Source organism: Sarcophilus harrisii, chromosome 6 (genome assembly GCF_902635505.1).
Source record: "Sarcophilus harrisii chromosome 6, mSarHar1.11, whole genome shotgun sequence".
Taxonomy (NCBI): Eukaryota; Metazoa; Chordata; class Mammalia; order Dasyuromorphia; family Dasyuridae; genus Sarcophilus; species Sarcophilus harrisii.
The window spans coordinates 149105828-149131247 of NC_045431.1; the positions used below are offsets into that span (position 1 = coordinate 149105828).

At 34.4% G+C, this 25420-nt stretch overlaps 1 protein-coding gene across 4 annotated transcripts; it reads right to left on the reverse strand.

The window, feature by feature from the left end:
* On the reverse strand, positions 1 to 25420 carry PPM1K (protein phosphatase, Mg2+/Mn2+ dependent 1K). Of its 4 annotated transcripts, XM_023505707.2 has the most exons (8): positions 25057 to 25420; positions 23801 to 23981; positions 21431 to 21938; positions 20125 to 20225; positions 13972 to 14137; positions 13690 to 13834; positions 4631 to 4765; positions 1 to 3034 (listed from the first exon to the last, which is right to left on the reverse strand). In XM_023505707.2, the coding sequence occupies exons 3-8, from the start codon at positions 21868 to 21870 to the stop codon at positions 2903 to 2905; spliced, it is 1119 nt and encodes a 372-aa protein (XP_023361475.1). In that variant the 5' UTR covers positions 21871 to 21938; positions 23801 to 23981; positions 25057 to 25420; the 3' UTR covers positions 1 to 2902. The 4 variants fall into 4 exon arrangements, with proteins under 4 accessions (XP_023361475.1, XP_003772906.1, XP_031799745.1 ...); XM_003772858.4 differs by lacking the exon at positions 23801 to 23981; XM_031943885.1 differs by lacking the exons at positions 23801 to 23981; positions 25057 to 25420 and adding an exon at positions 24617 to 24756.

Genomic DNA, 25420 nt, shown 5'->3' on the forward strand with positions numbered 1-25420 from the left:
TTAACCATTTAGTCATAATTTAATGAACTAAAGAAAACAAAAGTACATTTAATTTCCAAGACATAAGGTATTCAAATATTTATATTTTGAGTATTGTCAAAGTACAATGGTTTCAATATACAGAATACATTTGACAAATAACATTTTGGCAGCAATTCATTAAGCAAAGAAGCTATTAAATTTACATAAGTTACAACTGTACAGTCTTCATTTAAATAGAAAGCAAACACTGCTAGAACATAACCAAGAATTTAATGTTATATGAATATAAACTAGATTTAAATCAGACAAATTCACACAGTTTTGCCTGTATGGAAAATTCACAGTTCTAAGAAAACATTAGATCACTCCCATTTCTTCTGCTGGTGGGGGCATTCCCATGGAACACTTTTCAAGTCACAGATTTTGAAATCTTAATAAGTTCCCCTTGATCAGCCAAAGCTACATCTTTATACTTAATATTAAAGGCTTGAAAAATAAATTTAATTCTCATAGATTAGCTGGTTAACTCAGCATTAAAAAATATCCATGAGAGGCACAGCAAATCTTAAGACTGGAGCAGCAACATATACCTATCTCTGACAGATCTACAAGAATCCTTCATTCCTCAGTAACCTCAGTTCTTGAAGCTGGTTTGACAACACTGCCTAGTATAACTGGATTTTAAGTCAGCTCTCGGTATTAGGACAGTACCTTGTATATATGTAATAGGCACTTGATAAAATTATTTTAATGACCACATCTGTGTTAATGTGGAAAAGGGCACTAATGCAAATAATTCAAAGTAGCAAATAAACCAAAAATCTTGAATGAATGCTATTTTGATATTTTAATATATAGATTTTCTGATACTCTGAGTAATCATTTTATGGTGTAGTTTTAGTGTATTTGTTTAAAGACTTGAATCAGGAAGAGCAAGAAAGCTACTTAGGTTCCTCAACTTGACTCTGTTCTTCAGATGAATTTCACAGAAAGATGACACAGGTTGTAACTTCACATATCTTCACTGGAAAGAAGGAGGGGCAAAAGCAATCAGGTAGTTTCATTTAAGAAGTTTTTTTTTTTGGTGTTTTTTTTTGATGAATAAGGTAAGAAGACCTAAAACTTCCTTTTCTTCGGATGCAATGTATAGAACTACTCTGGATGTAAATAAAGCCTTTTAAAGCTTGGAGAAAATAACTATTATGGAAAACTTTAAGTTAGGGATATAGGTTTTTGGCTTCCTGTAGTCTTCTTGATTCCTTTTCACCCTAATCTCTTTGCACTTCCTGATATTTTTAGAACACTATTTGTTTTTATAAACTACAAAAGAAATTGCATTTTAAATGCTTTAACACCTATCAAGATATCAATATGTCAGTGTATCTTCAAATTTTTGATTGGATTTCTTACTTTTCTAAAACAGTAAACTTTTACAAATCATTTCCAAATACCATTAACATTTAAATGGCTCATAAAAGGTATTCCTCTACTTTCCCATTTCTAGTCCTCTTACAGTGACCGCTGGGGCTCTGGATTATAAATCCAAAGGGAATACATCATATCAAGAGTTTAATCCAAATCAGTGAAGAGCTATATAGGATTTTGTTCCCTTTCAATGACATAGTGTTATTTCAAATATGTATACATTCAAAGACTTTTACTTCAAGAAAAAGACAGTTTCCTATAAACAATATATACTCAGAGACATATTATGCAGAAATAACTTATTAAAACAACCATGCACCTCTATTCTGAAATCCATTTCTATCTGCTAATTTACTTACCAAGAGAAGACAGCAGAAGGGAAAAAAAGGCATAAATTTACATTAGCAAATCACAAGGCAAACAGGAGTTGAAGCAGATATTTTAATGTTTATGCTTTAGACTAAAGCTTTAACTTTAATTTAGAAAAGAGTAAAAGCAAATCACTATTAGGTAGCCCTCATAATTATGAAGTTATCATCCCCCACAAAAAATTATCCACAATATAAAAACTAATATATCTAGAGTATATATAAAACACTTAAAAGAGATTAAAAGCAGAAAATTTTATATACAGTACTTAAAACCTTCAGTACTTTTTTTTACATTATTCCAGCAAAAGAACCTTTTGCATAAATAGTCTATTCTCCTAGATTGATTGAGAAATATATACTGTGCATCTTCCTCACCCATAAGAGAATGAATGATTATATGAGACCCAAGTAACAATCAAGTTAAAAAAACATAGGCTCACTATTCATAAAAATGTAACTGGGCTTGTAATAACATACCTTAGGTATGTCCCATCACTTTCAATTTGAATCATTTCAATTTTTTTTTTTTCAGTTCCAACAGCCAGTTAGTTACTGGGCCAGAATTTTTAAAAAGCAATTGTGAAAAGGCCTGGACTATCTGTATTTATTATAATCAATATTTTGCAATTAGTAGAGTATTTTAAAAATAAGCAACATGTATACATAATATTGTTTTATTTGTACACACACACACACACACACACACGCTGAAAATCAAAAACTTCTCCAAAGATACACAATAAAGTTAGATTTCAGCTTATACAGTAAAAATGATCATTGAAAATCAAGAGCTGCCTAGTAGTCCAAAAAAAAGAAATAAAATAGTTAACACAGTTAGATCAAACCCTTTATTTTTTTTTTTTTTATGAGATCCTTTTACTCATTGTACACATGGACTCGCAGAAGTTTGATTATCCATACTATTATGCCAAACAAGTTGAATTAGAGCTTACAGATGATAACCGTGATATTCATAAACAATACATGGAAATAGATAATAAACTTAAAAGCAATTTAGGCACTAATTTTTGAGTCATAAGATGATTTTTTAAAAATCTAGTTTGGTTTCCTATAATAGTAGATATAGTAGATATCAATCGCAGAGTAACATCTGGCACAAGCTACTAAGCCCAACGACCACTTGAGGCAAAGCTTCTGCTGAATGAGAAACCGACATCTGAGTTTTTGTATTTTCCCCAGGCACCAAAAGGCACCACTACTGCAGTGCTATTATCTTCAGTACCATACTGTATTGCCTATAGCATTTGGTGAAAGAAAAACAAACACAAGAAATTATAGTATGCACAAAGAAACTTAAACTGAATGCATTTTAAACATACAAATGCTCTTTGGATAACTGGTAGTTCTAAGTTTAGTCACTGGTTCAATTATTCTTAAATACTTTTGCTATTTTTTGAGCCACTGTATTAATAAACAAACTTCACATAACTAATTAAAAAAACATGCAGAATTATAGCATATCAGAAGTAGAAGCCCTCAGAGGATCACAAATTTGGAGCTGAAAAGGACTTCAAAGGCCATTTAATCCAACTATCTCACTTTACAGATGGAGAAACAGATGTAGAGAAGAAGCAAAGTCATTTGTGCAAGATCACAAGAGTAATTAAGGGGAGAAATTATGATTTGAAAGCTGGATTCTAAATATAGTGATATTTACACTATTCACTGACTTCAAGATGATTCTGATATCAATCTTATGGTGGTTGTATATTTTTCTAATATAAGTACAAAGAGTATCCTTTTGGCATTTGTAACTGTCTTGTCAGAGATTGATTCAAATAATATACTATTTAGAACTACAAGAGGTAGTTGACACTGTATTCCATAAATGTCTAGTGTATTTCAAATGAGTTCACAAAAATGCATCCATTTAACATATTCTTAAGCGGGTGAATCATCAATATGTTCATGTTTCCAATTTCATACAAAGTAATGCCAAACTTAACTAGCAACTTCATCTAGCTAGGAAACAGTCAGAGCTAGGAAGGAACAGTTAGCAAATCTGAGTTGCTCAAATCATTCCCTAGAAATTCTTCTAATTTCTAAGAAATCAAACAAAATTATTGCTAGTTAACAGTTTAATTAATACTTTTTAAAATCTGTATGTTAGTTTTACATAATTCATAGTTACCTACAGGAGGGTAGAATTTTAAATGAAGTACATATACTCTTTACTGTACAGTGATCTCTTTTAGTAACTGAGTCATATCATGAACATATCCAGTTTCTATGACAGTATGATTTAGTGGAAAGAGCCTAGATCAGCACAAGTGCATTATAAGTCTTAGTTCTGCCTGTAGCTGGTTGCATGACCTTGAACAAATCACTTAAGCTCTCTGCACTTCAATTTCTCCCTCTATTAACTGAAGAAACTAGATTGGAAGAGCTCTAAAGTTTCTTACAGCTCTAAAATGTAAACAAGAAAAGCATGTAAAAAGAAAAAATGTTTTCATGTATAATGGCGATAATGAAAATAGAATCTATAATTTATACAAATCATCTTGAAAAGAAAAGCAAGGGGGAAAAAAACAAGAAAAAAACCTCATGAGGCAGTCAGATAAATCAGATTACCATTGTGCCTTTGACATAGGATGTTTTTATTACTTCTCAGGGCCAAGGCAGCTACCTCTATGAGGTTATGTTACATGGGAGTGGCTCAGCTGGAATGCCAAAGGGGGTTTCTCCATCAGAAGTTCCTTATACTAATGAAATTACAGGTTGGCACAAAAACCAAGTTTTTCTATCTATTCTAAGTTGTAACTTCCAATTTTAGCCAGCTCACATAATTGCTTTTAAATAATTTCCATTGAAATTAGAACTAAAATCACTACCTGTTCAGTTACAACATGGGCTGCTTCATTGGGATCGTGGCACTGATTGACAAAGTCACAAATCTCTTGACTGTTCACCATGAAGTTAATTCCATCTGTAGTGAGGACCAGGAAGCTATCATCAGCATGCTGCAGCTATAAATAAACCCAAACACAATTATCAAGCAGTTTGCTTGAGAATGAGTGAATACTGAAAGATCTTATTTGTCATTGAGTAGCCATTAATATACTAAATATACAGTAATTTTTAAAAGTATTTTTATTCCTTAAAAGCAATAGGAACAGTATAACTGAAAAGGCAGAGCAGTAAATGTCTATCTTTCCAGAAAGAAAAAAAAATGATACCACTCTTATCCTTCCCTCTTTCTTTCCTTCCTTCTTTCCCTTGGCTTCCTTTCTTTCTTGGTATTCTTTTTAATTTGCCATTTATGACCATGTTTCATGCTTACCTGATTATATTACATATTTCGTTTTTAAATGTATTTTAATTTATGGAATAAAACAAGCATTCCCATAATGCAATAGAATAAAAAAGATGATTATACATGAAACAGCAAATGTACTATGTACAATTTGCTATTCCTTTCAAGTTTACAACAAATCTTTTAAATTTCTTTTCCCTCAAAATTATTGTAGTATTTGTAAAACAATCCCAATATGAAGGATTTATCCACAAGCCTTAATTTTACTTTACAAGATATCAGTAACAGAGAAGTACTTGTGATACAAATGATTACCAGAGTTAAGTATAACTATTAATACCATATCTTCTTGCTATACTGGCTACTTTTTATATACCATGTAAGGTTTGCAAAGCACTTTACAAATATATTTTCTTATCTGACTTTCATAAAGAACTGAGGAAGGAGCTCAAGGATCTGAGTAATTTTTATTTCTATATTAACCGTATAGATGTGTATTCCAGAATTTGATCTAAAAAGGCCTTTCTTATTTTTAAGGAAGTTGCAGTTTTATTGTCTCTGTGGAGTATTAAGTATACTGTTTATATTTATGTGTGTGACTAGAAACACCTAGTAACCCCAAATGAGAATAGAATTCTGCCTGTTATACGAGAACTGTGTTTTTTACGTGTGTTCATAACTTGTCCAGTTATAAGGACACAAGTCTCTAGGGATAAAGAAAACTTCTAGGAAAGTACCTCTGTCCTTTTTGTCATATTATTTATGTTTAAAGTCATATCTCCCACCCTTGCTAAAACCATGTGGTCCCTCAGAGATGAATTTTGACCACTTAAGAAATTTAGAAATTAAACTGAAAGATTTAAGCCTAAGTAAGCTTAAGAATTTTTACATGTAATGGGAACTAAGAATAGCAAAAACAGAATAGTCAATGGGATTCCCTTAAATGAACCAGAGGAAAGAGAAAATGGAAAAACAATTAGTTGATCTAAAAATCCCCCCCCCTTTTAGCTAGGGAAGATAAACTGACTTTTATTAGATACACACCTTTTTATCCTTCCGATCTGTCCACCTAGAAAAGTAATGTCTCTAAATATGATGAAGTTTCAGGAGATAATAATACAAGAGGATGGGAACACTAATCATTTTTATAATAGGCTATGCAAAAGTACTAAACTATTTGCAAGGCGACATCCCTTTAGTCTTAGATTGCTCATATCTGCACACCATTTGTTAAAAACATTTCTACCACTGATACTCTAGTTGGTATAGTATGCCTTTTGAGCACATCATATATGTTGCAATTTACACTTTCTATTAAGAAAAGGAAGGACAGGACAAAGAAAAAGAGGGGAAAATTAGGGAAAGATCAGGTCTAAGATCCCAGCCCCAGTTTTTCTCCAAGTATTCCCTTCACAATCTTTTCTCAGCAATATTAGATTGAATAATTAGTCTATTGATCAGATATCCAGTAGAAATGTAACAAATCCTAATTGACTAAAGTTGAGTCTGAAAAGAAATTTAGTTGTTAATTCAGAGAAGCAGAAGCTAGAGGATACGTAATCATCCTGTTAAAGACTAAATTTTAATTGAAAAATGGTCTTGGAAACTAAAAGTTTGTAAATCCAAATAGATTTTTAATCCAAAACCACAGTTTGTTCAATTTAAATGTGGGAGGGGGCAGCTAGGTGGCACAGTGGGTAGAGCACCAGCCCTGAAGTCAGGAGGACCTGAATTCAAATTTGGCTGAGCTGTGTGACCCTGAACAAATCATTTAACCCCAATTGCCTCAGCAAAAAAAAAAAATAAATAAAAAATAAATAAATAAATAAATAAAATCTGGATAATTGTTTGGCTACAGTATTCTGTTATTTACAATTGCCCACCCAATATCTGATATCAGGGGAATGTGTTTAAAGCTAAAAAATGAGTTTTTTGTCTTTTAAGAAATACTTTGGCCCAAGTTTCTCTATAATTGCCTTAAATACAATCAATTTAGAATTTTAGTAATTCATGTAAAAAATGTATGTATCATTGTAGAAATTGTATGAGAAATATTGGTTAAGAATGGAAAATACAACTCTCTTGACTTATGAATCATAAAGAATTAACTCATGCTTCTGAAAAGTGAAAGGTAACTAAGCAGAAAAGAGTAGAAAGTATGATTTAATTTCGAAAAACAATTTGAGTTGGTCTTTATAGACAACAAAAGAAACTGATTATTAATAGCACAGTCAAGCCTTTTGTAGTCTGTTAAATAAGACTGGGAGAACCCAGAACCCCACTCCTATTCTTCAACAGAAGTATAAGTCACTGCAGGCCTCCTAAGTTTTTGGAATTACTAAGAACATTTTAATGGATTTTCCCCTCAAACTTCTTTATGTACTCGAACTAGGAACAAGCAGTTTAGATTCTATCCCCATTTGGGAGAATGAGAGAGACTTAAGATGCTTTAATCTTTTAGAGAATACCTAAACTGTCACTAATTAAGCAATAGCATGAAATTGTGATAAGTAAATTATTGAAGAAAATCATCTGGATTGAAATTACTGATACAGTTTGGGAAAGTAAGGTTTTATTAAGTCATTGAGTTTAATTAAAATATGCACTTAAATTATGAAGGATATATTTTGTGGAGTGAATATAGTCTAGGATATGGTAAATGTACAATCTGAGCAAATCAAGTAGCAAATACTCATGTAGTCCGAGTAACAAATGCTGGAGAGTTGGCAAAAGAGAAATAAGAAAAGCTTAAAGAGCTGAATATGGAATGTAATAAAGTTTGGGTTTTGCAGACCAAAAGAGAGATGCATAAAAATGAGAAGGTCTAAGTCTGTTGAGAAGGTGCGAGGAAATGACTTTATTTAAGTAAAAAGGTTGTTTGAAACTTTACATACACTAATAAAAAATTGCAGTTTCATTTGAAAGTCAATAGTTACAGAGGGTTAGAAATAAACTGATAAGCAGTGGATTCTTTTTGAGACTGTAGACTGCAGATTTGAATTAAATTATTAATTTGCCTCTTAAGTGTTATAATTGGAGTAAATTATTGCCTCTGTTAAAATCTTTGGCAGTGGATTTGCTGGAAATAGTGAACCCCATAATATGCAAAGCTTGGGGATAAATAGCTCTTGTGTAAAATATAATATTAAAAAATTAAATTATAATGTGAGACTATGATACTACTTGAAAAAATAGAACCAGATAATGAATTTATTGTCTTTCTCTCTAATGAAATTTCTATTCTGTTCTAAATTCCATGCTTATAAAAATGTATTATATCCTCAATCTGGGGTTTCTTGGCCATAAGATGGTCCAACAGACCATTATAAGATTACTTGACTAGAATTGGGTTTTGTTTCATGTTTCAAATCCATAATATTGTTTATGATACTGTGCAAATATACTGTTAGGAATGCAATTTCTCTTCTAATCTGGATATCTCTATATTATGAGATAAAGTGTTAAAGGAAAATGTTTGAAAACTGTTAATATTCTAAAGCATAATTTAAAAATTGGAAACTTCCAGTTTGTCTAAAGTGAAGAGGAAGCTTTTTTGATTTATCCATTTACTCATTGCAAACATTTTTTGACAAGAGGGAGTGGTAATTAGGAATTTGTCTAATTATGAGATTATAATTGGAAAGGTATATACTGAAATTACATTTTAATCAATTTAGGCTTAACAAACTCTAGTCTTAAAGATTTATTTTTGCTTTAAGGGTTAAATAAAGGATAGATATATGTCAGTCTAGAACCTTACTGGTATCATATACTCACTATGTGAATTTACAAAACTTTTATTCTTCATTACATTCTAATGACTATTTTTTTATATCAGAATGAATTTATGCTATTTTGAAGGGAAATAATAACAGAAAGGAATATTAAGTAAAATCTTTTATGTGATTTTTTCCCCAGAAGGCAGATAATTTTTATTTATTAGCTAATTTATTGCAACAACTTGAAAACATTGATAACAATTGTGTCCAGCTCTACTGTGATCAGTGAGATTTTGCTATTTGAGGTAAAATCTTTTAGGACTCTGAATATTCTTTTAGAGTTTCATTTTTAAATTTGTTGAGTCCTTCATTGTCTCACTACTTTTAAGAAAAAATGCTAGCAGTGCAATGGGAGTAACATCTCATATCTAAGGTTAGTGGAAATAAAAGTTAGGAAAGTGAACTTGGGAAAACTATAGTTAGATCCTTCTAATTTATCTTCCCATACAAGAAAACTTCCCACCTGCTTAATTCTGAGCCTCACTTTGTATCTTGCCATATACTTATGCTTACACTATTCTTATACTTGGATTGATTCATTCTGAATTCTTGGGCTTAGATCTGGAGGACCAGATTGATGCTATTATTAACATGCTACTGCTTCTTCCTCTAAAAGCAAATCTCTCTAACCATAATAAATTAAGCTGTGACTTTTATGATGAATCTTGTTGCTTCAATACCTTTACAATTCTGTTTTCAATCTGAGATTATAGTCAATATTTTGAAGTGGATGAGTATTTGGCTTTGTCATCAACCTGTTACTAGTGTCATATTTCCACATAAAATAAGGACTTTTAAATATCTCATAATGGCATGGCATGATATTGGGCAATATTGTAATGATCTGTGAAAACAGGATATAATTCTATTATTTAATGAGATTAATATCGTATGTTTTCTGCTTTGAGTTGAAGAAAAGAAGGTTTCTCTTATGTAAATTCATTTGTGACTGACCTTTCTATACAGAGGGCCATTACTTATGTATTCCTATATAGCATTAGCTCCTTAGAAGTGAATCCTCCTGAGGGGGAAATGAGCAGCTAAAAGGAAATAAGAGTAAATAAAATAGCTAGAGTGAAAATTTGAGATTTTTTTCCTAAAGAAATAATAACAACATGATCAGATATCTATATATGTCAAATACAAAAATTGGGTTCAGAATTTTTTTATTTTTCCGTTTATATTTGAATTTCTTAAATATATCAACACAATAACTTGCTAACTTACATCACAAAGCATTATAGGTAGTAAATTGAAGTCCCTTCCCTTCTAGGACAAGAATCTAATGTGAAAAAGGAAAAAAGATAAATACCATAACTTAAATGATGGTGGAGTTAATGCCAATTTAAAGGAAATTTTATTTTAGCCTTAGCTGACACAATTATATTGGCAAATATCAAATTTATAACCAGAAGCAAGTTCTTCTTCTACAAGTTAGATCTTTGTAAATTTTTTTAGATTCTCCCTTCAGCCTGTTACTGACAGGTTCTAAATCAAATATCTGGTTTAGAGAAAGACAAGAAGCAAAGAATATATGGAAAATGTAAATTCTCTGGTCTAAAGATTCTTAATTTGATTTTCTTATTAGAATTACCAGGTTGAAGCTAGTTTTTTGTCACATGCCCTGGTTATTGGTAAAGCAAACTTAAAGTGACTGTATTAAATGGTAATAAGATGTTTTGCAAGAGATTTTCACAAAAAGTAGAATCTACAAGTAACCTGAACTAGAGAAACAAGCCTGCTAGAAGAAGCTGTTCTGAGATCCCACCTATATCAGAATGCCTAAGAAAAATGGCTTCCAGTGAGTTAGAAGACTGCATCAAGAAATCCTCTGAGAAATTAGACTGCTACATGAGACTTAGGAGCCCTAAATTAAGATAAACTGATGAAATGGACATGGAAGTGGACTGGCCTTCTTTGTATGGCCTGATTACCAAAAAAGACTGCCTCCCTCCATGGCTCCTGTCAATGCCTTGGTCAATCTCTTTCCCTTATAATATTCTCATGTTAAGTGTTTGATTATTGTTGGTGATTCATTGAGAAGACAGATCTCAGCAAACCACAGGAGAGAATCCACAGAAATTTTTTAAAATTTTATTGGTTTTTTTTTCTGGTTATACATGGGATTCTTTTGGATCACTGAACTACTGAGAAGAACCAAATCTTTCACAGTTGACCATCGTATATTCTTGCTGTTATTGTGTACACAGTATTCCTGGTTCTGCCTTGCTTTGCTCAGCATCAGTTCATGTAAATCTTTCCAGGCTTTCTAAAAATCAGTTTGTTCATCATTTTTATAGAATAATATTCCATCACCTTCATATACCACAACTTATTCAGCCATGCCCCAATGATGGGCATCTACTCATTTTCCAATTCTTTGCCACTACAAAAAAAGCTGCTACAAACATTTTTGCACATGTAGGTCCTTTACCCTTCTTTATTATTTCCTTGGGATAAAGATCCAGTAGTGGTATTGCTGGGTCAAAGGGTATGCAGTGTTTTATAGCCTTTTGGACATAGTTCCAAATTGCTCTCCAGAATGGTTGGATTATTTTACAACTCCACCAACAATGTATTAGTGGACTGACAGAGAAATTAATTTTAATACTGTTACCATCAAATTTAATTTTTCCTTTTCTGTCAAAAGGCCGTCCTGAGAGTAGGAAAAGCCCCACTCCCTCTAAAGTATATTAAGAGATAAAGGTAATAGAATATTATTGTTCTCTAAGAAATAATGAGCAAGCTAATTTCAGAAAAGCCTGGGAAGATCTCCATGAACTGATGCTGAGTGAAATGAGCAGAACCAGAAGAACAATATATATATAGTAACAAGAAGATTATGTGATCAACTGTGACTTGGTTCTTCTCAACAATGTGATGATTCAAGGCAATTCCAATGGACTTAAAATGGAAAATGCTTCCAAAGAGAGAACTATGGAGACTGAATGCATTTTGTTTTGTTTTCTTTCTCATGTTTTCCCCCTTTTCAATTCCCTAAGGAATTGAATCCTCAAAAAATTGATTTCAAGTAAACCCCATAACCATTATGACTTTCTCAAAAAGATATTAGTAACAATCATTATATAACTTTGCCATAGTTAAATTATTTTAGTGTGACTTCTTTTGCACAGCATGTATGAAAACATATTTAAAAGAATTTCAGATATTTAACCTATATCTAATTGCTTGCTGTCTTGGAAGGGAAGCTAAAGAAGGGGGAAGGAAAAATTTGGAACACAAAGTTTTGCAAAAATGAATGTTATAAACTATGTATTTGGAAATATAAAATATTATTGAAAAATTTTAAAAATAAGGTATACTAAGAAATGTCCTTACATTTCTGTTGAAGAACTTAGTCTCAAATAGGTTGGGCCAGGCTCTACCCTAGGACCCCATCATGGGAATATTTCTTTGTTTATCCTGTAAACAGAACTAGCTTAGGCTAGCCAAAAACTACTGAAGTGTCTACCAAAATGACTCCAAGTGTCTGAGCCCCCTCAGTAAGATCTGGGTAAAATTGAATCTTGAAGGGTAAAAAACAATCAGAATGAAATAGATTTTTTGCTCATATTGCCAAGGGCAGCTAGAGCCTTATGACCAAGCTTTGTTCCTCATTTAACACACATTCTGCCCCACCCTCAACTCCCTTTTACTCCTGAACATATAAAAATCTTTCTGTAAGTTTTTCTGATGGACATTCATGGGTGGCCCAGGCTCACAACTCAATTATCTCAATTAAACATGCCCTTCTTACTTACGCATTTGATTTATTTCAGGATTTAATGGTGGCAGTAATGGATTCATCAGAGATTGTTAGGGGAAACAAAACATTGCTCTCTCTGAGAGCTTGTACGCCAAGTCTGCTGGTAGGCAGGGTCCAGGGGGTAAGAAGAGACTTGGCCTCTGAGGCAGGAGATTGTGTCTGACAGGAGTTGAAGAACTGCTATAGGTTTCTTGAGATGGCAAGGGGCATGTCCTCTTGCTAGATCTCCTCCTGGGACAGTGCACTAACTCTAGAAGCCTCCCTCCTTCTGAGGTTCCACCTGCGTAGTTCTGAGTGGGCAATCTGGGAAGAGAGGCAGCATAAATAGACAGCCTTGAGCAGAGCTCCCTCTCCTGCACTTCTGCGCTCTTGCTTCCTGCTACCCGCACCGAGAGGATGACTGAATAAAGACAGAATGGTTGCACCTCCTGGTCAGTCTGTTTCTGTGTGATACAAGTTGGAGCCCGAAGGCATGTGAACTGGCCTAGTCATGGCCACCAAGGGATGGGCAGATAGAGTAACCTTAAGGGATGCTACAAGCAGTTCTGGGAGTGAGCTTCTGGAAGCCTTGATGCTAGCATAAGTCCAAGTTCCCTCCCACTGAACCTTTCCTTACACTTACTAGCTTGACTTTTCTTAAGACTTGACAGTGAGAAGATTTAATGGCAGAATGATGATTTATACAACAGAAAATAAGGTTCTTCAGGTCTGGGATTATTTTGTTTCTGAACCAGTTGTGCCATGCACAAAACAGATGCTTAATAAACATATGGTTGTTGAACTGAATTAAAAGTAATTGGCAGCCTGGAAGCTTCATTTATTAACAAGGAGCTTATCCTTGTTAGAGATAACAATAAGCAAACACCCCCGGAAACAACATATCATTGTTTTCTTAAATAAGCCATGCTAAAATATTAACTAATTAAATGGGTTATACTTTTAAAATAATATTAAATTAAATAAATTTTTGATCTTTTCTAATCTATCTTAACATAAGCATTTTAATTTAAATTCATTCTCTTGTAAAACCTCTAAACGACTTCTCTTTGTTTCTGGCCAATGAATACACACCTCATGCTAGCAGTCTCTTACCTTAATCCTTTTTGTTTCAGGTTCTGCTATCACACCACTGTTTTTGAGATCCAAATCTCCAATGCTCCTCGTCATTGCAAGCCTGCCATTGACATGAGGTTGTCCCAAACTGTTCCAAGCTACAAAGCCACCACATTTCTTGATCCTTTCCATGAAGAAAAATTTAAAAGCTAATGAAAAGGGAAGGCTAATATTACTTCAATTAACTCTAAAAAAGTTTACCTTTTGTCAAAGGTCATTCAACTTGGGAGAGAAACAATCCCAGAGCAATGGAGACAATACCTTTCTTTTTCATCTTTTCTTTCTGGAGTATGGTCTGTGGTCAGTTTTATGGGCTTTCCTTTTCTACATAAGAGAGCACGGCTATCCCCGACACTAGCTATGACCAATTCAATACCATCTCGCAACAAGGCTACTGTTGCAGTGGTCCCAGAGATTAGCAAAGTACCTGCAAATATCACATAGAGAAGTATAAATTAGTGATAGTAACAATTTTAAACAAATCCACACATATGCACATATATTTTTACATATACACATGTATTCGTAGATATATATGTCTATATATAGGTATATATAGATATAGATATATAGTAACTTTTTTGCTGAAAAAAGTTTAGATAAGAAATAATTACAGAAATATAACATGCTAATTTATCTGGAGCTATGCAAAAAAACAAGGTTAAGAAATGAAAACATACATGGGCTAATGATTCAAGTAATAAGGTTTCCCATAGCAAAGATGCAAGAAATTGAAATAGGGAAAAATAAATTGTAAATTACAATAAGTTGTCATACATAACTATTACAATTTATTATCTTTCCCTTAAAGTTCTTATCTATTTAAATAAAGTATGGCTAATTTGGGTTTCAAAAAATTCTAAGATCTTGCATGTGGGTATAGAATAAAAGTTAAACATTTGGATGGGCAAGACCATTACAGATCCATGTAATTAAAAGCTTTTTCTCTAATATGTGGAGACCATTAAGGTCCATACTGCCCATACCTCAGTTTGACTCTGTTAAAATATAAATAGCAATAACAGATTAAGATGAAATGTAAAGAAGAGATTGACTTTTATTTAACTTTTATCCTATCCCATATGCAAGCTCTTAGAATTTACTAAATCTGACTTCAGACACTTAACACTTACTAGCTATATGACCCTGAACAAGTCACTTAATTTAAATGTCCCACAAAAACAAATTCCTCAAAATTTTAGGGGGTCAGTGTTACTCCAAAGGAGATCCAGTACTATATTATCTAAAATACCTGTTGCTATCTTGCCCCAGGTTTTTGCAAAATTATAAATATTTTCAGATCAAACACAATGATAATTAAGTTCTATTGTCCTATTCCCTTTTAATACAAGATTTATTTGCCTTTTCCCATTTAATTTACTTCACTTTTAATAATGTCTGTTTTGGGTTGCCTTGGAAACTAAACTGTCAGAGAGGAATATTGGATTTGGTATTTTAAAAAAATTTAAAATTTCATTGAGCCTTATTATAAAGTAATTAGCTAAAGAATACAGGAGATGCAGGAGTTTTAAAGAATTCTTTATTCAAGAGATGGCTTGATTTAATAGAAAGAGAGTAGGGATTGATTCAGAACTCTACATAATATGGGAATAATCATTGCTGGAAGGGTGGGAGGAGGACACTATTACATTGTTCTTGGGGATGTGATTTATCACAATTATACTGGAAAGCAATATGAAATTATGCAAATAAATGACTAATATTTCCACATCTCTGACCCTATTATTAGTCTTCTACCTCAAAGAGGCCATTGATAAAATGGCCATACCATATTACATACCAAAATATTAATAGCTGTACTTTTTATGGCAACAAAGAATTGTAATAAAAGTAGATGCCCATTGATTGGGGAATGGCTAAACAAATTATAATACACGAACATCGTGTATATAACTATGCAGAATGATAAATGTATGAATTATATAAAAAGTATCAGAAGAGGTACATAAACTAATACAGAGACAGAAAAACATTATACATAGTGATAACAATGCCAAAATAAATGTTGAGAAATTATAAAGAACAAGGATGACTTGAAAGATGAGGTATAAGAAGATACCTTGACCCCAACCATTTGAAGAAGTAGAAGGTCCACAAGTATTATATAGTACACATATTTTCAGACTTTTTCCTACTTATTAATCAGATTTGCATAGCTTTCTGGGAGGAAGGACCAAAAGATGTGGAGAAATTATTGTGAAGCAAAAAAAAAAAAATCAACATAAATTATTTTAAAAAGAACTATTAAACGATATCAATAAAATTAAGATTTTAAAAAATAAAACACTTGCATTAATTTAAATGGTGTATTTAAAGCAGATATTATCTCTGATGAAATACTTGACTCTTTGAAAGAACTAGTAAATTATTCAATTACATTTACATAAATATGTATTGATATTTAAATAATTTGTACAGTATAGAAACCAAGTCAAATGTGATTTTAATATTAAAAGGACATTAAGGAAGATGAAATGTCTTTTTTTGAAATGACTAAGAATCAATTTCACAATGACTGTTTTTCAAAAAAAATTTTTAAAACCACACCTTGATAAATTTGGGGCCAAATCATTTCTTTTTTTTTCCCCTTATCTAAAATGGTTAATTTCAATATGGCACCTATATTCTACTATCTCTGCATCAAGAGATGGGTGGTATGCTTCTTTATATTTGTCTTCTTAAGTTATCCACCATTATTTGGACTGGAGTGCTCAAAATGTTTCAATATTGTTTTGTTCATTTTTTTTTTCCAACAAGGTAGTTTTAATTAGAAACTTAAAGCATAAAATCTCTATTTAAAACTACATTTTTAATCCATGCATTTTATGAAATAAATGACATTAAAAGCTTTAATCAATTTTACATTTTATTTTTTTGTTTTTGGAATGGTCACAGAAAGGACTCCTCCATTAGGCAAGATTTAGGTGACATGACTAAAAGGTATTTTTTTCTTGTGAAAATCTAAAATAAAACTGGAATTACTGAGTTATCAAAATAATAAAAATACTATGCTAAAAGCATACTATATACTAAGACCAGGAAGCAGCTAGTGGTTCTAGGGTAATGGACCTGGAATCAGGAAGTCCCGAGTTCAAATCCAGCCTCAGCTATTTTGTAGGTGTGTAACTGAGCAAGTCACTCATCCTCTGATTGCCTTATAAAATGGATCCACTGGAAAAGGAAAGGGCAACATTCTTCACTATCTTTGTCAAGAAAACCTCAAAAAGGGTTACAAAGGGTAAGACATGAATAAATCAACTGAACAAAAGAGAAATTTTCAAATAGCAGCCTTCAAATTTAACTTGTATTTGTTTACTGTTCTCTACCTGTAATGTGATTGGATCATCAAAATAGAAATGCTACAAAACCTTCTACTAACAAATTAAAAGCCAAGCGAGAATGGCAAATTCAGACACAGTCTACCAAGGAAAATCTAATGCTTCTTTTCTTTGTTTAAAGAAAACACATGGCAATCACATAAATGAGTGATGGGCTGAGCTTAGAGAACGGAAGTTTCAGAAACTAAGTAATTAAAATTTACAGGCATACTTTCTATCAAAAAAAAAAGTTCAAAAGCACTTCAGCTCTATATTCAGCAATATATTCTTAACATTGGCCTTATAAGCAATTTCTTAAGTCATCTCAACTAACAGGTGAAATAGGATATATGAAACTAGAAACCACCAGATTCCTTCACTTGAGACAAAATTTAGCAGATCTCTTTCCACTAAAGTCCAGCTTACAAGTATTCATGGAATATAGGTCCAAGTTCCTTGCTACAAATAACAAGAACAGAGACAAACAGGAAATTCACTCAAGAATTTTGGTAAAAGAATTCAAATATAAAGAGGAAGGTTTTTTGTTAGTTATCCTTTTTTTTTTAAACTTTGGTGAAATATTACTAGCCAAATTATATTTCAGGAAATTCCAAACACATGATTCCTTTGGCTAGATCTAGGGATATTTTGTGGTCCAGTGGATTTTTTCAATCAACCTATAGTACAGAGAGTACTTTTCTTAGTTTGGTAGTTTCTTCAAAGGGAAGGAAACATAAAATGAATATATAAGAACACATCACTTTAGTGGACTTCTCAGTGTGTTTTATCAGCCAATTCATTTGACATTGCTGAATAGGTTATAAGTACCACATTTACTATCCTAGAAGATATTCAAAAGTAGTATTTGTTAAGGCTTAGTTATTTCTAATTATTCATATTTTCACCTTCATACTTGGTGATAAGTCATACACAACTGGTTCCCAGGAGTATCCTAGAAGCCTTTCCAGTGAAGAATCATAACCTTCCAGCCATTCTGTTCTACTGGTCCCCATCATGATGAGCCATCACAGAATGCCTTAAATTGAGGCTGTACAATTATAAGCTTATACCTCCTACATGAATACCTGACATCTGATAAGTGCCATCTCTTAAAAATATTTTTAAGATAATGATCTTGAAGTTTTTTCCCAAAGCTCAAAAATATTTTTGTTGTTATTTTTATAAAACTAAACACTTACTAAGGGGGTTTGCTCCAAATGAACTTCTTTAGTTGTTCTAATTTTCTGCTTAGCACAGTAGACAAAAACATTGGCTCTAGAATAGATTTTGTTTATGTTACTATCTTGTGCCTTTGTGTACCCTATCTCCATGGACTCAATGACCTCATCAGTAAAAGGAAAGATTGGAGTAGATTAACTTCTAAGATCCTTCTGGCCCTAGATCTATCACCTATTATAAGTTCAGCACTGTTATTTAAATGGTCATGATACAAAGTAACATGCCCTTCCAAATATTTTACTCCAAAATGTTGAGCTATTTTCATAATTGTCTGTTACACATGCCCTATTATTATACACATGATCAAACACAAGTGTTTTAAATTGAGCCAATTAATTATCCATCCTTTTAAAATTTATTAACAAAGAGTCAAATAGAATTTAGTCCTTAGTCCTCCCTTAGTCCTTTCCTTTTGGCTCAGAAGGAAGTCAATAACTAGATAATAGGTCTTGAAAAAAAAAATGTAGACTTCAATGTCTCTGAGCATTCTGATAAGAAAACCTTCATCAGAGAGTAAAGAAAATATCTTATTCTCATCACCAAGTCACTGTCTCTCTAAACTACAGAATTTTGATATTTATCAGTGAAGTAGCCCTGAGAGTAAGAAGAAATCTGTGTCCCAGTCCTGACACTGTTAATCCTTTTTTTAAATTCCCACCTCCTTATTTTTTAAATGAGGATAATCCAACCTCATCCATTTCCTCAGGATACTGGGAAAATGAAAATTTGGGTAACAGACTTTAAACTCCTCAAAAGGAAGGAGTTAATCAAATACAGAATATCAATCCTCAAACCAGCTAAGCCTAAAGGCACATCTCTATTTTTTAAAAGTATTGCAGCTTAACTTTTTGCTTTCTTATTTTCAAAAACACCATTTTTCTTGTTAGTACAAAATACTCTGCCAACTCTGATATGAGTGTCCATTATAGAGTTCCCTTATCCTAAAAGGCTTAAATTTGAGTACATTGTCCTTCAGTGTATCCTTATACACTGAATGGAGCAACCAAGTAAATGAAAAAGGCAGTGTCTAGCAATTCATCTAGTTTAGATCAATGGAAGCAACAGACTTTTAGGCAAAAAATAATTTATCCAATGAGGAACAAACTTTACTGTCTAACAAATTGTTTTAAGAAAGTAAATCCCTACTTGACATCTAGAGAGGAAGGGAGTGGTTGGAAAGGAGGGGAAAATTTGGAACAAAAGATTTTGCAAGAGTCAATGGTGAAAAATTATCCAAGCATATGTTTTGAAAATAAAAAGCTTTAATTTGCAAAAAAAAGAAAGAAAGAGAAAGAAAGAAAGAAAGAAAGAAAGAAAGAAAGAAAGAAAGAAAGAAAGAAAGAAAGAAAGAAAGAAAGAAAGAAAGAAGGAAAGAAGGAAAGAAAGAAAGAAGGAAAGAAGGAAAGAAGGAAAGAAGGAAAGAAGGAAAGAAGGAAAGAAGGAAAGAAGGAAAGAAGGAAAGAAGGAAAGAAGGAAAGAAGGAAAGAAGGAAAGAAAGAAAGAAAGAAAGAAAGAAAGAAAGAAAGAAAGAGAAAGAAAGAAAGAAAGAAAGAAAGAAAGAAAGAAAGAAAGAAAGAAAGAAAGAAAGAAAGAAAGAAAGAAAGAAAGAAGGAAAGAAGGAAAGAAAGAAAGTCCTCTTCAGGACAATTTTTAAACCCAGTACAAATAACCGACTTGGATCTCAACAAATGCTGAAAATGGTTCCTTCCATTACATTAAAACCAATTCCTACTTAAAAGTCCATTTCAAAATTAAAATAGCAAACTTTAAAAAAAAGGTGGTTTTCTGGTCCTTACACATCTCCACACTCCTGTAGAAATCTAGATGGTTTACTTACCATCAGCAGATAAGTGTGCTTGCCTTGCAAATGCTTTATCTATTTCTAGGAAAGCGCTGGTCAGTACAGTTTCCAAGTTCTTATCCTTGGTAAGGAAATCCCTTTGTTTAAAAAAAAAAAAAGCCAAAAATCAAATATGATCATTTTATAGGTTTTGATCGTACTATTTATTATAGTTAGCTAAATAAATAACTATTTTTTTAATTTCACCAATTACATTTATCTAGTGCTATACTTTTCAAGACACTTTCACATTCACAACTCATTTTATCCTCCCAACAACCATGTGAAATCAATGAAAATGTCTTAGCATGAAGCTATGGCAATGGAGTATATAACTTTATATTACAGTAGCCAAAGAACATGATAACCACACACAGTGTGATAGACAAAGAGCTTTAAAGAATCTGAGTTCAAATATTGTTTCTCTTACTTATTACCTGTATTTTGGGCCAGCCACTTGCCCTTTGTGGACCTCATACTGTCTCATCTGTAAAATGAAAGGGTTACTAAGATGCCCTCTAAGCATTCTTTTGGTTTACAGACTTATGACACAACTGATACACATTAATTTATTAATAAGGTATTCACCTGGATATACTTCCCTTTTCATTCAGAGCTAGTAACACAGTGCTTTCTCAAAGATAACTAAGCTAGTAAAATGACTTATTAGAATTCCAGTGACCACATTTAAGGAAATCTCTCTACCATTAATATCATCACACAATAGTGGTATTAGAATATTTGAAATCTATTCCCTACAATTCAAAGCTATATAAGCTATTTGAAATAGATACAAATAAAGTACCATGAATCTTGACCAGTATTTAGAATAAAAGTAAAGCTCAAGTGAGTATTCCTAAAATTCTCATTAAAAACAGACAATAAAGCTTAGTTCCAAAAGAAGAAAAATAAACATTTTTCACTCAATTGAGAAGTAGCATTCTATACACATAATCAAATGTAATTGCTGTGACTTTGTCGCTTTGCTACAAAAGAGAGTTTTATGGAGGCGAGAGAGGAAGATTGCAGTTATTGGAAAGTGACAGCATTGTAAAGGAAAAAAAAAATCAATAAACTTTTTTTTTAAAGAAGATAATGGCACCTGCTTTTTCTGTCTTCAGCCAGAGACTGACAAGAGGCAACTTTCACTCGCTATTTTTTATTGCAAATATTTTTACACAGCACAATATCAGTATTAAATTAAAAAAAAAAAAAGCTTTACAAATATCTCCAATCTGAATCAAGTCTAAAAGGGCCTTACTACATTACCACCACATACCAGAAAGAAAACTGATGTACATACATAATATATTTTTCCATATGTGTGTGACAGAAGTCAGCAGCTGCAGATCCACCATGTCCATCATATACTGCAAAGTACAGAACTTCATCTGTCAACTGAGCAAAGTCAAATCGGTCCTCATTTTCTTTCCGTTTTCCAATCTGAGAAGAACAGCCCACGTTTTCCAAGCTAATTTTGGGAATTGGCTTTCCATACTTGATGCTTGGTGGGAGAAGAATTGGCTCATCAATTCGGTTATCCCAGATCCCAAAAGTGTCCCATGTAGCTGGACGCCCACTGCCGTCTGGATCAAATCTAGAAGATCTTCGCTCAGAGGTGGAGCTATGGCAGGTGGAAGTTACTCTTTTGTCATCCTGCAGCAGGCGTGATGTCAACAGAGCTCTCCTTCTCACCTGGTACCCTCCACTTCTAACTAAAGTAATTAGAGCAGCTGTTGACATAACTTGATTCCAAAGAACTTGGTGGTAAAGGAAAAACCAATGGAATGTCTTCAAGAAAAATGATACAACTAGGCAAGGAAGAGAGAAATGGACATTATAAGAATTATAAGTTGTAATTCAACAAGCATTTATTAAGCACTTATGTGCCAGGTGATATAGTCCTTGCCTCAAGTAGTTTAACTTTTACTGGTGGGGAGCAAGGTTTTAACATAAGTAACTTTGGGGTAGAGGAAGGCATTAATAACTGAACAATCAGGAAGGAATTTGTATAAGAAATGATATTTGAACTGAGACTAAAAGGAAACTAGAGATTCCAAGAGCACTCCAAGCAAGGAGGTGGCCTGTTCCCCCCACTCCATTCCTCTTTCTTCCTTATTCTTTGTCATGAAATTTGGAACAATGGGTAAGGATAGAGGGAGAAGAACAACCTAAAAAATAGATATGGTATGAAAACAAATGATAATAGATATAGGGAATGATCTTGTTATTTTATTGATATGGGGAATTTTTCTCATTCCTGAATTCCCTTTATCAATTAAAAAAAATTAAAAAATCAAAAAAATTTACCAGATAAGAAGGCATTTTCTCTACAATTTAAGAATTTTGTGAAGTTGCCTAAGGCACTAAGAGATTACGTGACATACCCATGTAGATATAATATATATATTTAAAAATCTAGACCAAAAAAAAAAAGATATCTCCTTAAGTCTCCAATTTTTAGATTGCATCTTAGTTATCAGAATATTTTTTATTAATCATTCCAGAATACAGAAACTTCAGTCTTATTTATTTATTTACTTTTCCGCTTGAGAAATGCCTTCTTTATCTTTAGTGCTGGAACCTCAAATGACTCACTCATTTAGAAGTTTTACTTTATATTAGATGATCTGAGACTACAGCCCTGTGCATAGTTCAGGTAGCTGGTAGACCACTAACTGAAGATACACACCAAGAAATATCTCTAGCTCTTCCCAGTTCTCTACAGAAGTCAAAGAACATCTTTCAGTAAAATTCATTAAGATACTAAAAGGTACATGGCCTGTTTCCTTCTACTCTGATTCTGGAGGAAAGAATGAAGCCACTGATTTTGCAAAGCTGTTTCATCTAAATCCAATTTACTTCCAAGTCAAGATGCTTTTCTTTTTTTAAGAATAAAAGATGAATGATATAAACTACTCTCATGAACTTTTAAAAAAGTCCAAAAGGTAGCTTTGTGAGCTTTAAGATACAGTTTAAAGGATAACTGCTTACCCTTTCTTGAGATCATCCCTCCAATACTAAAAGGGTGAAACAGGTACGTAGTTATTATAACATCTAGAACCTTCCTCACTATGGAAAGACATTGGAGAGTTACTATCTAGAATTACCAAGTCAAGAATATGAATTTTTTTAAAATCCATTATAAAAACCCATTTTTATTTAAATCCATTATAAAAAGGGGGAAAAAAATCACTTAATAATTTTCCAAAAAGTATTAAAGTTTCTCTTATATTTTAAGATAAAATGTTGACCAAGGCTTAAAGTCAAATACCTTCTTCAACAGGTCCCAGTGCAGGCTGGAAAAGGGGAAAGGGCATGTCTCATATTTTAGTTTTTGTTGCCCTTCAACAAGTCCCAGTTTGCAGGCTGGAAAAGGGGAAAGGGCATGTCTCATCCTTTAGGTTTTGTTGCCCTTCAACAGGTCCCAGTTTGCAGGGTGGAAAAGGGGAAAGGGCACGTCTCATACTTTAGGTTTTGTTGCCAAAATTACACTAAAAGTGACATAAGTATTTTTCTTAGTCTTTATCTGAAAATAAGTTTCAGTTCAACGAATTAAAGTTATCCTAACTTTTTTAGGAGTTGTCCTTTGACACATTCTTGGGAAGTGATAAACTAAATTCCCTAATCCCTATGTAACCCCCACCCCAAAGTACAAAACTGAGATAATCACCACAGACTGAACCTTAGTTACTGAGTCTCCCTGGGCCTCAGTTTTCTCATCTGTAAAATGATGGGAGAAGGGTTGGAGGGTCTTGAGGTTACGTTCCAGCTCCACATCCCATGATTCTTTGAACGGGCTTGTTTGGACCGTCTGTAGTTTTGCTACAAAAATGGGTTCTGCTGGAAATGCGCTAAGGGAGATGGGGTGGGGGGAAGAGGGGAGATCGTTGCAAAGAAGCAATTGTAGAAAAAAAGAGAAAGAAAAAATTATGTTAAAAATGTGTGGAAACAGGAACAAAGGTGTCTTTCTCCCCCCACTCCTGTTTTCTCTCCGCGCTTGCTGCTAACTGTACGTTCCGCGGATCTCACACGGGGGGCCCACCAGTAGGCAGCGATGCATCTCCCCTTCAGCCGAGTTTGGCTGCCTTGACCACCTCAGTCCGGCCGCCCCCTCAGAGGGCAGGGAACGCAAGTAGCTCCCCGCCCCCGGGCTCTTTCTCCGGGGCTCTAGTCAAGTCAGATCGCGCTCGCAACCCCCCCCCCCCTCCCCCAGCGGAGGCACCGACCCGCGCCTCGCAGAAGGCCGCGGGACCCCTCAGGAAATAACGGAGCCTTGTCAGGAGGAAGACACCGAGGCTGCCACTCCGCAAGCCCGCGGCCCCGCCGCCCCTTCCGGTCTAGCCTCGGAGGGATGCCCGACAGCTGCAGCATCTTCACGCGGGGGCGGAGGTGGGGCCCTCCCGGTGCCTTTTGCCCTGGCCCGGTCCAGCTTGGCCCGGCCTCCCTTTCAAGCTCCGTGCCCACCCCACCCTCCCTAGGACCTCACCGGGGAAGACCGACGGGGTGTTTCCAGCCGCCTCAGGCGCCGCGGGGGCCCCCGGGGTCAAGTGTGGCGCTCTCCCGCCGGCCTGGATTAGGGAAACGTCGTCTCTCGGCTCCGCCTGGCCCGCCCAGCCCCTGCCCCGCCCCTGCCCTACGGCATGCTCAGCGGCGAGGTCGCGCTGAGACGCGCCCGCCCGACCAATAGGAAGCGGGAGAAGAGGCCCCACCTCCTTCCCCCCCCCCCCCCCCCCCATCCCGGGCCCGCTGCAAAGGAAAAAGAAATCTTTCTCAAATACGAAACTAACATAAAAAAGCAACGGAGCCCAGGATGCGGTTTTAAATTGACTTGGAGAATAAGACCTCGAGGTGACTGAACCTCGTGGAATCCCCGGCCTAGGAGGGTTAACGCTCATGAGCCGCAGATTGCCCGTTCTGCCCTCTTACCTGGTGACGGATGCTTATACTACCATCGCCCCAGCTACGGCTCCCTCTCACTGCAGCCAGGGTGGGATTGGCAACAATGCAGCTTGTCTGGGCTAAACAATTGCCGCCCCGATTCTGGCCTGAGCACCAACGAGTCCCTCCTCTCGCTGCTTTGCTTCGGCCGGCAGGAATTCTCGGAACACCTCCAATCGCGGGCCTTAGAAGGGAGAAACTCGATCCCCTCGATGGGCAGCAAGGCTGAGCCAAAATGGGTTTAGCCAGGCGGTTGGCGAGTCGCCCTTTGGCCTCGGTAATCACCAATCACAGTCCCAGAACGGAACGAGCCTCTCTGAGGCTTCATTTACCCTTTCGCTGATTTCCAAAC